Source organism: Hyperolius riggenbachi, chromosome 12, assembly GCF_040937935.1.
Source record: "Hyperolius riggenbachi isolate aHypRig1 chromosome 12, aHypRig1.pri, whole genome shotgun sequence".
In the NCBI taxonomy this organism is placed as follows: Eukaryota; Metazoa; Chordata; class Amphibia; order Anura; family Hyperoliidae; genus Hyperolius; species Hyperolius riggenbachi.
This window is the reverse complement of record NC_090657.1, coordinates 115,924,575-115,938,491: the sequence shown is the minus strand read 5'-3', so window position 1 is coordinate 115,938,491 and position 13,917 is coordinate 115,924,575. Positions and strand designations below refer to the sequence as shown.

The window sequence follows — 13,917 nt, the reverse complement described above, 5'->3', positions numbered from 1 at the left end:
CGGAGGGGAACTGGAGGATTATTCAGAGATGGTGTGGGCACATGGAGGCTGCAGGGGGCTGGCTGAAGCCCCAGGCATATATAGAGGTAGATTAGTTAAATATTAGTTCCGCTTTAAAAACAGACTATAAGTAAAGCTGAGGTATGGTTCAATTGGTTAATTATTGAACTACATACATTTATATGAAAAGGTACAAAATAGCTCCCAGAAAACTTCCATAATTCACCTTTATTAGTTAGCCATTAAAAAGGTATTACTTTTACATAACTGTTTTTTCTACCTACATTACAAGAGGCATAATTCTGCATCAACTCTGAATTATTTTCATGCAATCAATCATCCATAGCCCCTGCCAATTCAAGTTCCTGTAGAGCGTGTGTGATTCCTTTGTACACATCTGTACTGTACAGTCATAATCACATTTATATCTGACTTTAAAAATACGGGGACTGCTTTATTGAAGAAGCACAAGTAAATAATTTTTGATCGGTTTATTTCATTTTTGTGGACTAAGCAGAGATATAGATATAGATATAATATTTTTCAGAATATAAGACGCTCTGGAATATAAGACGCACCTAGGTTTAGAGGGCAAAAATCAGGGGGAAAAAAAGATGTATGCACTATATACTAAACCTGGTGCGTCCATGTTCCAAGAGCATCTTGTACATGTTCTCCCCCATTGTCCTCCTGTGTCCACTATGTGTCCCTTTCCTGTCCTCCTATGTGTGTAATTCCTTCCTGCCACCCTAGGTGGTCCTCCTGCCCCATGTGTCCCCTCCTGTCCTGTGTGGTCCTCCAGTCCCCATGTATCCATGTCCCCTCCTGCCCCCCTTATGTGCATTTCCTTTCCCTGTCCCCTTCAACACCCCCCCCCGTGTGGTCCTCCAGTCCCCTGTGTCCCCTCCTGTGTGTGTCTGTGCATGTCCTCTCCTGCACCCCCCCCCCCCCCCCCCCCACCCTTGTGGTCCTCCACTCCAGTCCCAACCTGTCCCCTGTCCATATTGCACCCCCTCCCCCATGTCTCCGTTTCCCCTTCGTAACAATTAAGGCAGAGCAACTCACCTTCCTATGGATTTCAGCGCTGTGTGGTCCGCTGCCCCCAGCTTGTCAGCGCTACACCTGTAAAGTAAACGTTAGAGGCAGAGCAGCTCACCTACCCAGCGGTGGTGATCTGCAGACATCTTGCGTACCAGGCTGCTTCCTCTAGTGATGGCTCCTGTTAATGATTTAATGAGTCATTCCCCATGACTTAATGAGTCATTAACAGGAGCCGTCACTAGGGGAAACCGCCCGGTACGCGAGATGTCTACAGATCGCCACCGCTGGGTAGGTGAGCCGCTCTGCCGCTAACTTTTCTTTTACAGGTGTAGCGCTGACATGCTGGGGTGGAGGACCAACACATCGCTGGAATCTATAGGAAGGCGAGTTGCTCTGCCGTCATTGTTGCCAAGGGGGAGCGGAGACATGCTGGGGGCAGGCGGACCACACGGGGACAAGGCAGGGAGTTCCCGACAATGCGGCGGATCCTAACGGCGGGCGTTCTGAAGTCGGGGATTCCCTGCCTTTGGATTATAAGACACAGGAACTTTTTCTCCCCAATTGGAATATACAGCAAAATCCCCGTTATCTGGAATTCAAGCAAGCGAAAGTCTCAACTGAAGAGCATGCCTGTGAGATAATAGGGACTGCACTTTTGGAGCATTTCGGGTGGGTTTTGGAGGAATGTTAAATACTTACCGGGACTCAAGCGATGTCTGACAGTCTCCCCATACTTCCCTGCAGGCTCCTAGCGGCTTTACGGCACAGTGCACAGAAGCCGACTTGTTACATGACCGGATGTGGGTCATGTGACTTGCATGTACGGAAAACGCCAGAAAACAGCTCGGAGCCCACGAAGAGGTGTGGGGGCGACCGGTGCGGTTGCTTAAGCAACTGGCAAGTACATGTATCCGGCGTGAGGCGATCCCCGCCGGTGCCGAAGGCTTTGCTATATATTTTTTACAAACCTCCCCATGAGAGGTTCGCAATAGACGGTGCCTGGGGGAGGAGTGCGTAATTAAAGTGAACCTCCGGACTAAAAATCTACTCAGCAGAACTGAAAAGGCTTGGTGTTTCTTTAACAGTTTCACAGCATCAGAACTTTGTTTTTCTTACCAAAGCATCATTTTTAGCTAAGCTCCACCCATCAGGGCCCGTTTCCACTGTTGCGACGCGATTTCGCCGGCATCCCGACGCTTGTAAAAACGCATGCGGATGAGTTTCCGCATGCGTTTTTACCCGCGATTTCACGTGCGATTGCAGGGTGCCATGCGAAATTAACCACGACTCTGCCAGGGCAAAATAACATTGAAAAAGGTGCGAAATCGCACGCGAATCGCGGGTAAAAACGCATGTAAAAACACATGCGTTTTTCCTATTAAATACATTAGCGGCGATTCGCATGGATTCCCGACGCAGGCAAATTCTGTGGGTCCCGTCGTGCAGATTTGGCCCGCCGCCAAATCGCTCCCGCACGCCGCACATATGCAAACAGCACCGGCCACTTCAATGTACCAAGCGAATCCGCATGTCGGCGCCGCATGCGGATTCGCTATGGTGGAAACGAGCCCTCAAAGAAAAAAAGCCCGGGCTTTTTTTCCCTGATGCTGTGCAGAGCATGATGAGATTTCCTATGTTATTCATAATTGCCTAGCAACTGGGAGAGGTGCTCAGAACACAGGACAGTTGGAACTGTGGCTCATGCTCCCTGTCACCTCCTTTTAACCAAAAAGATGGCTGCCATCATGAAATCAAACATTTGCCTATTCTTTTAAAACAGGATGGGTAAGAGATTATATTACCCATCTATTTTAATTAACATAACTAATGTAACTTAATGACAGTATGTTTGTTTAGGCTGAAGTTCCTCTTTAAGTAAGGTGTGCTGCTCCTCTAGCCATGGAAGCCACCCTCTTGTCCACAGACCACCCACAGCTGTACCGCATTATGACTTTCCCGGCAGATTCGCATACAACCGGGATGTTGCCCATGGACGCAAGGACCTCTCTATCCTTACATGCATTGCAGCGGGCACAGATTCTCAGGGCAGTACATAATGCGGAACAGCTGTAGTTGGTCCACAGAGAAGATGGCAGCTCCCATGGCCAGAGAAGCAGCATTCTTTAGATAGATACACACACACACACACACACACACACACAAACACACACACACAGCGTTCAATTTCTGCAGGATTTCTGTGCAAAAAGTGGTTCAATTAATTTTTGCTACATTTTTGCCGCAGCTTATTAAAATCTGTCAAGCAAGGGTCTAGTATCCATTCCGAATATAATAGTTTCAAAACAAAATCATGTCAAAAAATTAAATTAAAATTTCAACTATTTAATCACAAATAGGAAAATACTCAAATATGGATGAATAAATACAGATGCAAAAATAAATGCCATACAGTTTACCTAAAATATCTTGTGTTGAACAACAACTAAGGGCCAGTTCACACACACACTTGCACGTTATTTGCCGCCATTTATGCAAAAGCAGCATTTTTATCTATTTTTTTTCCCACTGTCTGGAAGCAGTAGGGTCTGGTCATTCTGGGGTCCATTAGCACCGCATTCCTGTGTCCCCCTGAGGGATGAAAATTGACAATCGCTGGGAATCACCGCTGAAAGTCGACAAATGCTTTTCTGCACGCTTGCAGAAAAGCATTTGGACGAGACTCTGGGCAGGTGATTAAGACATCCGCCTGAACCAGCCCTAAAGGTCCATACACACACTGGTCTGAACTCTGAGTGAAGCACCATAATGACTGCCATGGCGGGGGTGGTCATTATGGTCAGACCAGCTTGACTACATGAGGCACACAGCAATTGCATAAAGATCCGGCGTTAGATTTTTAGCAATGGCAGAAGCACAGCACAATAGTATTATTCTCGCTGCTCCCACCACCAGAAACTTCTCCATTGCACACACTTATTTCTCTCCCCTGCATAGCAAAAGTCGCATCGTGTGCTAAGGCTGATGACACTTCTGTACAGTGTTAGTGCACTGTCGCTTTTGGTTGATGATTCCTTTGTTGCGATCCGCGGGGTGGAGGGGGGGGAGAGCAAAGGGACGACAAGCTCATTTGACTTAGCTGCTTCCAGCGGGTGGAGAGGTGCCAGGAACAACGCCATTGGCGCCCACGCGAGCAGCCTCGGTCACATCGGCTCCCAGCAATTTCCCTTTTTTTGCTGGGGTCTGTCAATTGTCAGTTAGTTAGTGTCAGTCCATTAGTTTTGTCAGTTATTGTTAGTTAGGGTTAGTTAGTGTTTTTCTAGAGTTTTTAGTGGTTTTACGAGCTTTCTGTGCGAGGAGTCTCTGTGGTCAGCGTGCTGAACAGGAGCCCCAGCCCCCACTCACCTCCGCACCAACACCACTGCGCCGCTGGAAGTATCAGTCCACCCGGGCACCATAGACTTCCACCCTGCGGGATCTCGCCTGCCTTACTGGGGACCCGCTTCAGCGACCACAGCCGCTCCTGCTCCTCCAGCGGCCACCCACGTGGCCCCTAGCCCCGCATCACCGGGTGAAGCCTTCTCCGATCCCCTCCGCCACTGGTGTGGCCTCGTCCGCCGCAGCTCCGGATTCCCACTGCTCGGCCACCATCTGCCCCCGAAGTGCTGTTCAGGAGCCCCACCGGGAGAAGCCTCTGATCCCCTCCGCCATCGGTGTGGTTTCTTCCGCCGCAGATCCACCGCTCGGCCACCATCTGCCCCCGAAGTGCGGATCAGGAGCCCCAGCCTCGCCCACCTCTGCACGGCCACGACCGCTGCACTTCCATCCTGCGAGTCCTCTGCCTGCCTCACTGGGGACCCGCCGCATCCACTCCGACTCCACCATCTGCTGCTCACGGTCTCCTCTGCTGACGCCGCCTCTGGAGAGCCCCGCTGCACGGCCACCCACGTGGATCCATCCTGGCCTCCAACCCTACCGGAGGGTCTCGCTGCGCCCGATCTGCTGCTCCAGCAACGGTGGATTTCCGGCTGCCGGCCGCCTGCCTCCCAAATATAGCGGGCACAGCCAACACCAGGACACTGCCAGCACCAAGCTGAGGTTCACCCTCTGCACGGAGCCTGCATCTCGGGGAGGAGAGAGCCATGCCTGCCTGGTAAGAAACAGCTGCTACCCCTGCTCTCCCATCCACTGCTCACTGCCTGGCCAGCATTACTGCTCTCCCATCCACTGCTCCCTGCCTGGCCAGCACTACTGCTCTCACATCCACCGCTCGCTGACTGGACAGTATCACTGCTCTCCCATCCACTGCTCCCTGCCAGGCCAGCATTACACTATTCACCCCGCACTGGTGGTCTCCCTCTCTGGCCTACTACTACTCTGCCAGCCCTCCTCTCCTCAGCTTGGGCCCTCTCGCCTCCCACCTTAACGGTACTCCTGCTGGACCTGCTCTGCTGCACACCACTGGCCGGTGGTAGTAGGCGCTGCTGCACAATCTGCCCATGCACTGCTCACCTGCTCAGCGCCCTTTGCGATAGCCCCCAGGCACCTCGTACACATCGAGCCAAACAAGCCGCCGCCGCGGTACCATGCGCACCCGTACAACCAGGCGCACCATCACCTACTCCAGGGCAGAGCTCCTGCGCTGGGAGGGCTGCAGGGCCGAGACCCATGCCCCCCTGTTTGACGAAGTCTGGGCTCATGCTGAGCTCCTCATCAGCAATGACAGGAAACGCCGCCCCAGAGGGTGTAGGGCAGGTGTACAAGTGAGACTCAAAAAGAAAGGCCTGCGGTCACCCATTCCAGCTATTCTCCTGGCGAACGTGCGTTCCCTCCCTAATAAGATAGACGAACTGCTCATACTACTCGGCAGCAAACACTCGATCGGCGCAAACACCCCAGTCCTGTGCTTCACGGAGACCTGGCTGCACGACACCATCCCGGACAACTCTCTTCTACTCCCAGGCTTCAACCTCTTCCGTGCGGACCGGGACCATGCTCTCTCTGGCAAACAGAAAGGTGGAGGCATCTGCTTCTACATTAAGGACGCTTGGTGCTCAAATACGACCATCCTGGGCAAATGCTGCTCTCCGGATGTCGAGCTCTTACTCATCAACTGCAGGCCCCAGTACTCACCAAGAGAGTTCTCCTCCTACGTTCTTGTCGGAGTATACATACCTCCTGATGCAAACACCAAAGGCGCTCTGCGTACTCTCAGCGACACCATCTCAGCATAGGAGACGTCCCTCCCGGATTCCCTCTTCATCATCTGCAGGGACTTCAACAGCGCGAACCTCCGCCAAGAGATGCCCCGCTTTAAGCAAAATGTCACTTGCCCCACCAGGAGCCAAAACACCCTGGACCATTGCTACACTGTCCTCAAGGAGGCATACAAACCCACTCGACTGGCTGCCCTTGGCAACTCTGACCACTGCCTAATCCACCTAATACCTTCCTACAGAAGGCACCTCGAGACATCCAAACCGGTCCTCAGGACTGTGAGGAAATGGACCGATGATGCTAAGCTGCAGCTACAGGCCTGCTTCGAATGTACCGACTGGGCGGCCCTGGAGGCACCCTGTTTGGAGCAATGGACTGAAAACGTCACCTCCTATATTAGCTTCTGCGAGGAGGTGTGCATCCCCAAGAAGACCTTTAAGGTCTACCCTAACAATAAGCCCTGGTTCAACGGCAAGCTACGCCGGCTCCGCAAAATCAAGGAAGCGGCACACAAGTCCGGCACCCCTGAGGAATACAAGGCAGCCAGGCACACCCTTAAACGAGAGATCAGCGCCGCTAAGAGTGTCTACTCCAACAAGCTGGGCCTCAGCCTCAGGTCCAACAATCCTCGGGAGGTCTGGAAGGGCCTCAGAGCAGCCACGAACCTTAAACAACCACCTCAACATGCGCCCCCAAGCCTCGAACTGGCCGAAAAACTCAACGAGTTCTACTGCAGGTTCGAGCACCCACCCAATCACCCGCAGGGCAAGGTAGTCACCCCTAGTGCTCCTCCCGCAGCCGCCCCTCCAAGAATGGTCCATGGTCTAGCAGAGCCGGTGGCAATCCAGGAGGCTGATGTACTAAGGCACCTCCAAAAGCTGAACCCCAGAAAGGCTTCTGGCACAGACGGTGTGTCCTCCTCCTGCTTGAGAACCTGCGCCAGCCAGCTTGCCCCTGTCCTCACCCACATATTCCAGAAATCACTGACGGAGGGAATAGTTCCCACCTGCCTCAAAAAGTCTATCATCATACCAGTCCCCAAAAAAACGGGCATCACGGACCTCAACAACTATAGACCTGTTGCCCTAACTTCAACCGTCATGAAGATCTTTGAAAAACTGGTCCTCGCACATCTGAAAGGGGCCACTGACGCTCTCCTGGACCCACTTCAATTCGCATATAGAGCCAACAGATCCATAGAGGATGCCATAAACATTAGCCTGGCCTTCATCCTGGAACATCTAGACAGGCCTGACACCTACGCCAGAATCCTCTTCCTGGACTTCAGCTCCGCCTTTAATACCATTTGCCCTAACATCCTGTACGACAACCTAGTGCAACTTGGCGTCGATCACACTCTCTGCGGGTGGATCAAGGATTTCCTCACCAACAGGAAGCAACTAGTAAGACTCGGCGACTGCTCCTCCCAGGTGAGAACCACCAATACTGGTGCTCCCCAAGGGTGTGTACTGTATCCGATCCTGTTCTCCCTGTATACAAACTGTTGTGTCTCAACCGCAGACTGCGTCAAGGTTGTTAAATTTGCGGATGACACCACTATCCTCGGCCTGATCAGTGGAGGGGACGAACGCTACTACCATAGCGAGATTGAGCGGATTGGCAACTGGTGTAGGAGCAACAAGCTTGTCCTAAACGCTGCAAAGACTGTTGAGTTAACTGTGGACTTCAGGAAGTGCCCTCCCCCTCTCAACCCAGTCATCATTGAAGGCACTGAAGTTGCCAGAGTATCTAGCGTTCGTTTCTTGGGCTCAACTATAACCGATGATTTGAGATGGGGAGAAAACATCACTAAATGCCAAAAAAAAAGCCCAGCAAAGGCTGTTCTTCCTGAGACAACTGAAGAAGTTCGGTATGTCCCAGGAGCTGATGACAAGTTTCTACACGGCCACCATCGAGTCTATCCTTTGCTCCTCAATCATCGTATGGTATCAGTGTTCTCCCCAGAATTTTTTTTCCAGCCGGGTGGCATGAAAAAGTAGCCGGGTGGCATGAAAAAGTAGCCGGGTGGGTTGAGAGGAAAATGCAGGGCAACTCTGCTTACAGCATAGGAGGTGAGCCGATGACAGCCGGGTGGTCACCAAATCTAGCCGGGTGGAGCACCCGGCTAAAAGAGCCTGGGGAGAACACTGCGTATGCAGGTGCCACCGCTAGCGACAAGTATAAACTACAAAGAGTGATCAAGGCTGCAGAAAGAATCATCGGGACTTCCCTGCCATCACTGGACCTACTTCATGCCTCCAGGTTAAGCAGCAGGGCAAACAGGATTGCACAAGACCCCCGCCATCCCGGCTGTCGCTTTTTCAACCACATGCGCACAGGCCGCCGCTACAGAACTATTCCAACTAAAACTTCCAGGCACAGGAACTCCTTTTTCCCCCAAGCTGTGCTCGCCCTTAACTAGCGCCTCCACACTCAGCACGCCCTCCGGGCAGGGCCTCACGGACACCGCGCTCTACTGCTTAATGCTATATAGACCCCTGTACTATTCCCTATACTGTGCACGTGTGCTTCTATATTGTCTGTGTTTTTTGTATTTCTGCACTATGACTGTTTTTTGTATTTCTGCACTATGACCGTTTCCCTCGCTTTATGTTTTCTTTTGCTATGTCCAATGCCAATGTGAACCAAAAATAATTCTGAGTGCGGCATCCGTCACACTTAGCGAAATAAATCTGATTCTGATTCTTAGGCATAGCTTAAGGTCCAACTTGCCAGATATTTAGGGATCGTCGTCGGGCCACTGTACACATTCTGGTTTGCGACAACTCTTAGCCATGGTGGTCGTTATTGGCCATCACTGTTGAGTTCAGACCAGTGTGGCAATAAGTGTCATTCTCTGTACAATATACAGTATAGTATTAGTTTGAATTTTCTGTAATGCTGTGATATGTGCCTACTGCCAGTAGGTGGTGCACATACATCATTATAAATCCTTCCAGGCCTGTCTTCAGAGTGGACGAAGGAAAGGTCTCAGTGTGTGGTAGGTAACGGACTTACCACTATACCACCAACACTACATGCTGAAGCCAGCCTAGCATGAACCATTGTGATATACCCATGAGAAAAATCTCTCTCTCTCTCTCTCTCTCATTGAACTGAATTTTCATCTTAAAACCATCAACGGATACGGGCAGAATTTCACAGGCATTTTCGGAATTCCGCCAGATTGAAAAAGCAATTCCGTTCCCACCAAACAGAACGGAATGACCAATTTCCGCCTAAAAATTCCGGAAAATACAATACCGCGGAAAGCGGTGACCATCCCTACTAGAGAGAAAGAGAGATATGAATCTACCTGGTTATCTGGGGTTCTCTTCGGACAACTGTTGAACACAAAAGGCAAGGCCTTGCCTGGCTACAAATCCTTAAAGGGGCACTATGGCTAAATTCTTCTTATATTCTCATTTAATATAAAATATGTGCAATTGTAGCAATGTGTAAGACTTGTATTGTGGCTGAATAAAACTCTGCTTCAATATTGCTTTACCCTAAATCAGTGCTGGAGTCCCGTCGCCAGAGAAAGCTAAGCGACGCTGAACCAGCACATTCCATTCAGAGACACAAGCAGGACACTGGCTACACAGCACTTGCGTGTGTTGAATCAAGACGCTGGAATCCTGTGCATAAGAGAAGCTGGTCTCCATGGCAACTGACAACAAGTGGTGACCCTGCCTGTGCCAGCTTCTCTGAAGGGGGGCCTCAGCGGGGGAGCATTTTTTTCATCAGAGCCGTAAGTCATTGTCCTGAGACGTACGGCAGATCAGAGGAGCTGTAACAGCACTAATGTGCAGTTAGACATTGGGTGAAATCTCTCCCGATACATCAAAGGGGGAGATTACAACTTCAGATGAAACGACTGATAAGGCAGCCTCCTCCTGCAGAATGGAATGTGCTGGTTCAGCGTCGCTTAGCTTTCTCTGGCGACGGGACTCCAGCACTGATTTAGGGTACAAGTCTTACACATTGCTACAATTGCACATATTTTATATTAAATGAGAATATAAGAAGAATTTAGCCATAGTGCCCCTTTAAGCACGCTAATTTTTCTCTTGGATTGATCATAATGGTACATGCTAGGCTGGCTTCAGCATGTAGTGTTGGTGGTGGTATAGTGGTTAATTCAGTTACCTACCACACACTGAGACCTGGGTTCAATTCCCAGCCCAGCCTGGGTTCAATTCCCAGCCATGGTATGTAAGCTGGCTTTTGAAATACTACAATTCCCTGGAAGAGGAGACCCTCCTCCCTCCGGAAGGAAAATAGATAGGTGAGGAAATAAATTCAAATTCCATACAATTCCGCAGAATTTAAAAAAAAATCCGCGGAATTCTGTTTTAGAGCTATAGCAATTCCGTTCCGACCGGCGGAATCGGCCCAATTCCGGCAGGAATCGCAGAATTTAGAATTCCGCAGAATCCAGCGAGCATCCCTACTGGTGATACCTTTGGACTTACTTGCTGTGCCTATAACACAGCAAGTAAGTCCACTATATCACTTCACCAAGCACCCCCTGTCGGATGGTGTGCCTGCTTCATCTTGGAAATGCCACCCCAGTAAGTTGACTGGTCGTGCAGGCTGGCAACGTGTGCAAATCACATACCCACCCCCACCCTCCCTGTCAAGCACCCAGCCACTGTAGTGCAATTGGCCCTGGACCACAGGAATTTCCGAGGCCAATTGCAAAACATCCAGGAGGCAGCAATAAGCATGAAGGGGTCTGGATGAAGCCCCAGGTATGTATACCCCCCCCCCCCCCCCACACCCCTTTTTACAAAAAAAAGTAAATACCCATCTTAGAAAAGGGTAGCATATGGATCCTATAGAGGCTTCCCACACCATCTAGTCCCCCATTGCCAAGCATTGACCCCCTGAAGACTACCTACAAGGGGTAGTCTGTAATCACATCAGGGTCACACTCCTCTTCGGATAAGCGCATCTGAACTATTGTGCAGACAGGGCCCCAATGTTCCAGAGGGTTCCGGACAGCATACTGCATAGGAAGCCTCTGGAGGATCCAGAGGATTTATTAGCCTTAGGTATTTGAGCTTTGTAATGCCTCAATTTCTTTTTAGGATAACAGCCACCTATGAATTTTCAACATATACCAAATGACTTGTTTGCAAGTTTGGAATCTACACTTTGTACTATACAATAATACACACAGCCTAGGTTTATGGCCCATACTCACAAGGGACTTTTGTCGCCTCAACACGCGGCGCGCGCGTGTTGCGGCGACAGGTCGCCCGTGAGTATGGGCCGTCGCACGTGCACGCACCCCAAACTGTCGCCCGTCGCTCATGTCGCCATGCGATTGAAAGTTTCAATCGCATGGCGACAGTCGCCGCCGCACCTCCCCAGCAACTGTCGCTAGTCCGCGTGAGTACGCGGACTAGCGACAGCAACCTCCATTGTGGTAAATGGAGCTTCCGGCGGGGGGAGGAGGAACGTCGGCGACAGCTTCCGTCTCGCCGCTGGTCCCTCTTCCGCGTGTGTACGCGGAGGGACCTGGCGAGGAGCTGTCGCCGGCCTGTAGCCTACACGCTCACGTGTGCTGGCGACAGGCCACTTCTGCAGCCCGTGAGTACAGGCCATAGGTTTCCCAAATTGCTGCAGAAGTATAGCTGCACAGAGTAGAGTACTACGAATTCACAACTTGACTATTCCAGTTATATGAAATACTATACTAGTTACATGTAAACAGAGCAGAATTTATGGTGGCCTCCAACCCGACAATGCATAAAGGTTAACTTAAAAGGACTGCCGTTGTTCTCGACAATGGTGAAGTTTCAAAACAAAAACAGTACTCCAGACTGATTGTACACATTTGGTGCTGTGACATAGGTGGATGTGTCCGTTAAGTAAAATATACATACATTTAGAAGACTACCAGTATATCAGCCCATTCAGGCACCTGTGGTCCTGTACATTACATAGCCACGTTTGTGCGTAGAGATCTAATCACCCTACCAGAGACTCCATACACACACCGCAAAGCTCATCCACCACAAAAGGCACGAATGCAGGCCTAGCTAGTGATAAGAGCTTCCTAATGTACGTACTCCCCAACCACGCCTTCTGTCCTTTCCAAGCCTCTGTCCCAGGACATCACCCGCCAATACACGCTAACATACTTCTAATAATTGCACCCTATCCACAACCGCTCTGCATATTCTCTGACAAGTCCCATACCATCGGATTGTCGTCAGCCATGCTGCTTTAATACCGGTATCCGGTTCACAAACCACCGCGCGATTCTTGTGGCGAGAGCGCGCACGCGAGAGAGACGTTTTGTGCGTGCACGATCCCGCTTAGATACGCGTTCTACGAGTAGATGCCCTCCCCTACCACTTTAAAACTGCATCTAAATAGCAAGTGACAACGTGTTGTGCTTAAAGGGAACCTAAACTGAGTAAATGTAAAATAAACACATGATGTAGCTGCAAATGAATATCAACATACTTACCTCGCCATCAGTTCCTCTCAGAAACTCACCATTTTTTTCTTGCAGTGATCCCTTCCAATTCTGACAAAATTTTGTCAGAACTGAAATATACCAGTTTCTGACAGTTATATATTAGCTGCTGTCAGTTAAAACTGAATGTGAAAGGTAATGTCCATGCCTATGGCTCAAGTGGGCGATATTACAGTTTAACAGAATGCTGACCTGGAAGCTGTTATGGGGTAATGGCCATTTTTAAAATGGAGGACAGATAATTCCATCGATCACAGTGGAAAAACAGGATGCAGGAGAGGAGAAAGAGATTGATAAGCAGACTACATGGGAGGTAAGTATGACCTGTGTATGTTTATTTTGACTTTTTATTTTCAGTTCAGGTTCTCTTTAAGATTGTGTAAATATATATGCAGTTGAATAAATTAGATACCAGACTCTTATGTGCTAGACCAGAGAATATTGATTAAGACAGATTATTGCCATACTGACCTTATTTACATTAGTTATATACAATATGTTCGGTCTATCTATGCATCTTTATATTTTATGGCATAAATTGCAAGATATATTAATGTCATTTATTTGGGCCAACATTTTGTTGTAACTTCTTATTTTAGGATATTCTCTTGCAAAATATTGATTGAAGAAGGTAAAGAACTCTGTTCTTCCCAATTAAACATAGACATGCATTATACTATTATGCATTTATATAGCACTGACATCTTCTGTAGCAGTTTACAGAGTATATGATCTTATCATGAATATGTCCCTACAGGGGCTCAGTCTTATCCCTATTAGAGTGCTCTGAAGAATCCCACACAGGCGCCAGAAGAACATACAAGCTCTGCGCGCATAGTGCCCTGGACGGGATTCAAACCAGGGACACAGCAAAGCAAGAGTGCTATCCAGTACACCACCCTGCTATGTGTACACTTTTTTTATAGATCACTTTAGCGCATACATGTCAAACTCCGTCCTGAATCTGGCCCTCAGAGCCATTCAATTTGGCCCCAAGTGGTTTCCCCACTTTGCATTATTTTTGGCCCACTCTAGACCACCAGGTAAACTCTACTGTAGGTGAAGCCCTAGAACACCACTGTAGCCATATGAGGTAGGTAAGGGGAAAGCACTAAACACTAGAGAACTGTGTAGGGGAGGGTGGGGGCCTCTAGACACCAGGGAACTGTATAGGGAGGGAGGACCACTAGACACCAGGGAACTGTGTA

At 49.6% G+C, this 13,917-nt stretch overlaps 1 protein-coding gene across 1 annotated transcript in view; it reads right to left on the bottom strand.

The window, feature by feature from the left end:
* Positions 1 to 12,517, bottom strand: part of NUP85 (nucleoporin 85) — a 203,380-nt gene extending 190,863 nt beyond the window's left edge. Inside the window, exon 1 of the mRNA XM_068261938.1 lies at positions 12,427 to 12,517. Within this exon, the coding sequence (XP_068118039.1) occupies positions 12,427 to 12,447 (21 nt within the window). The 5' untranslated portion in view covers positions 12,448 to 12,517. The remainder of the gene's footprint in view (positions 1 to 12,426) is intronic.
* Positions 12,518 to 13,917: the final 1,400 nt, after the last annotated feature.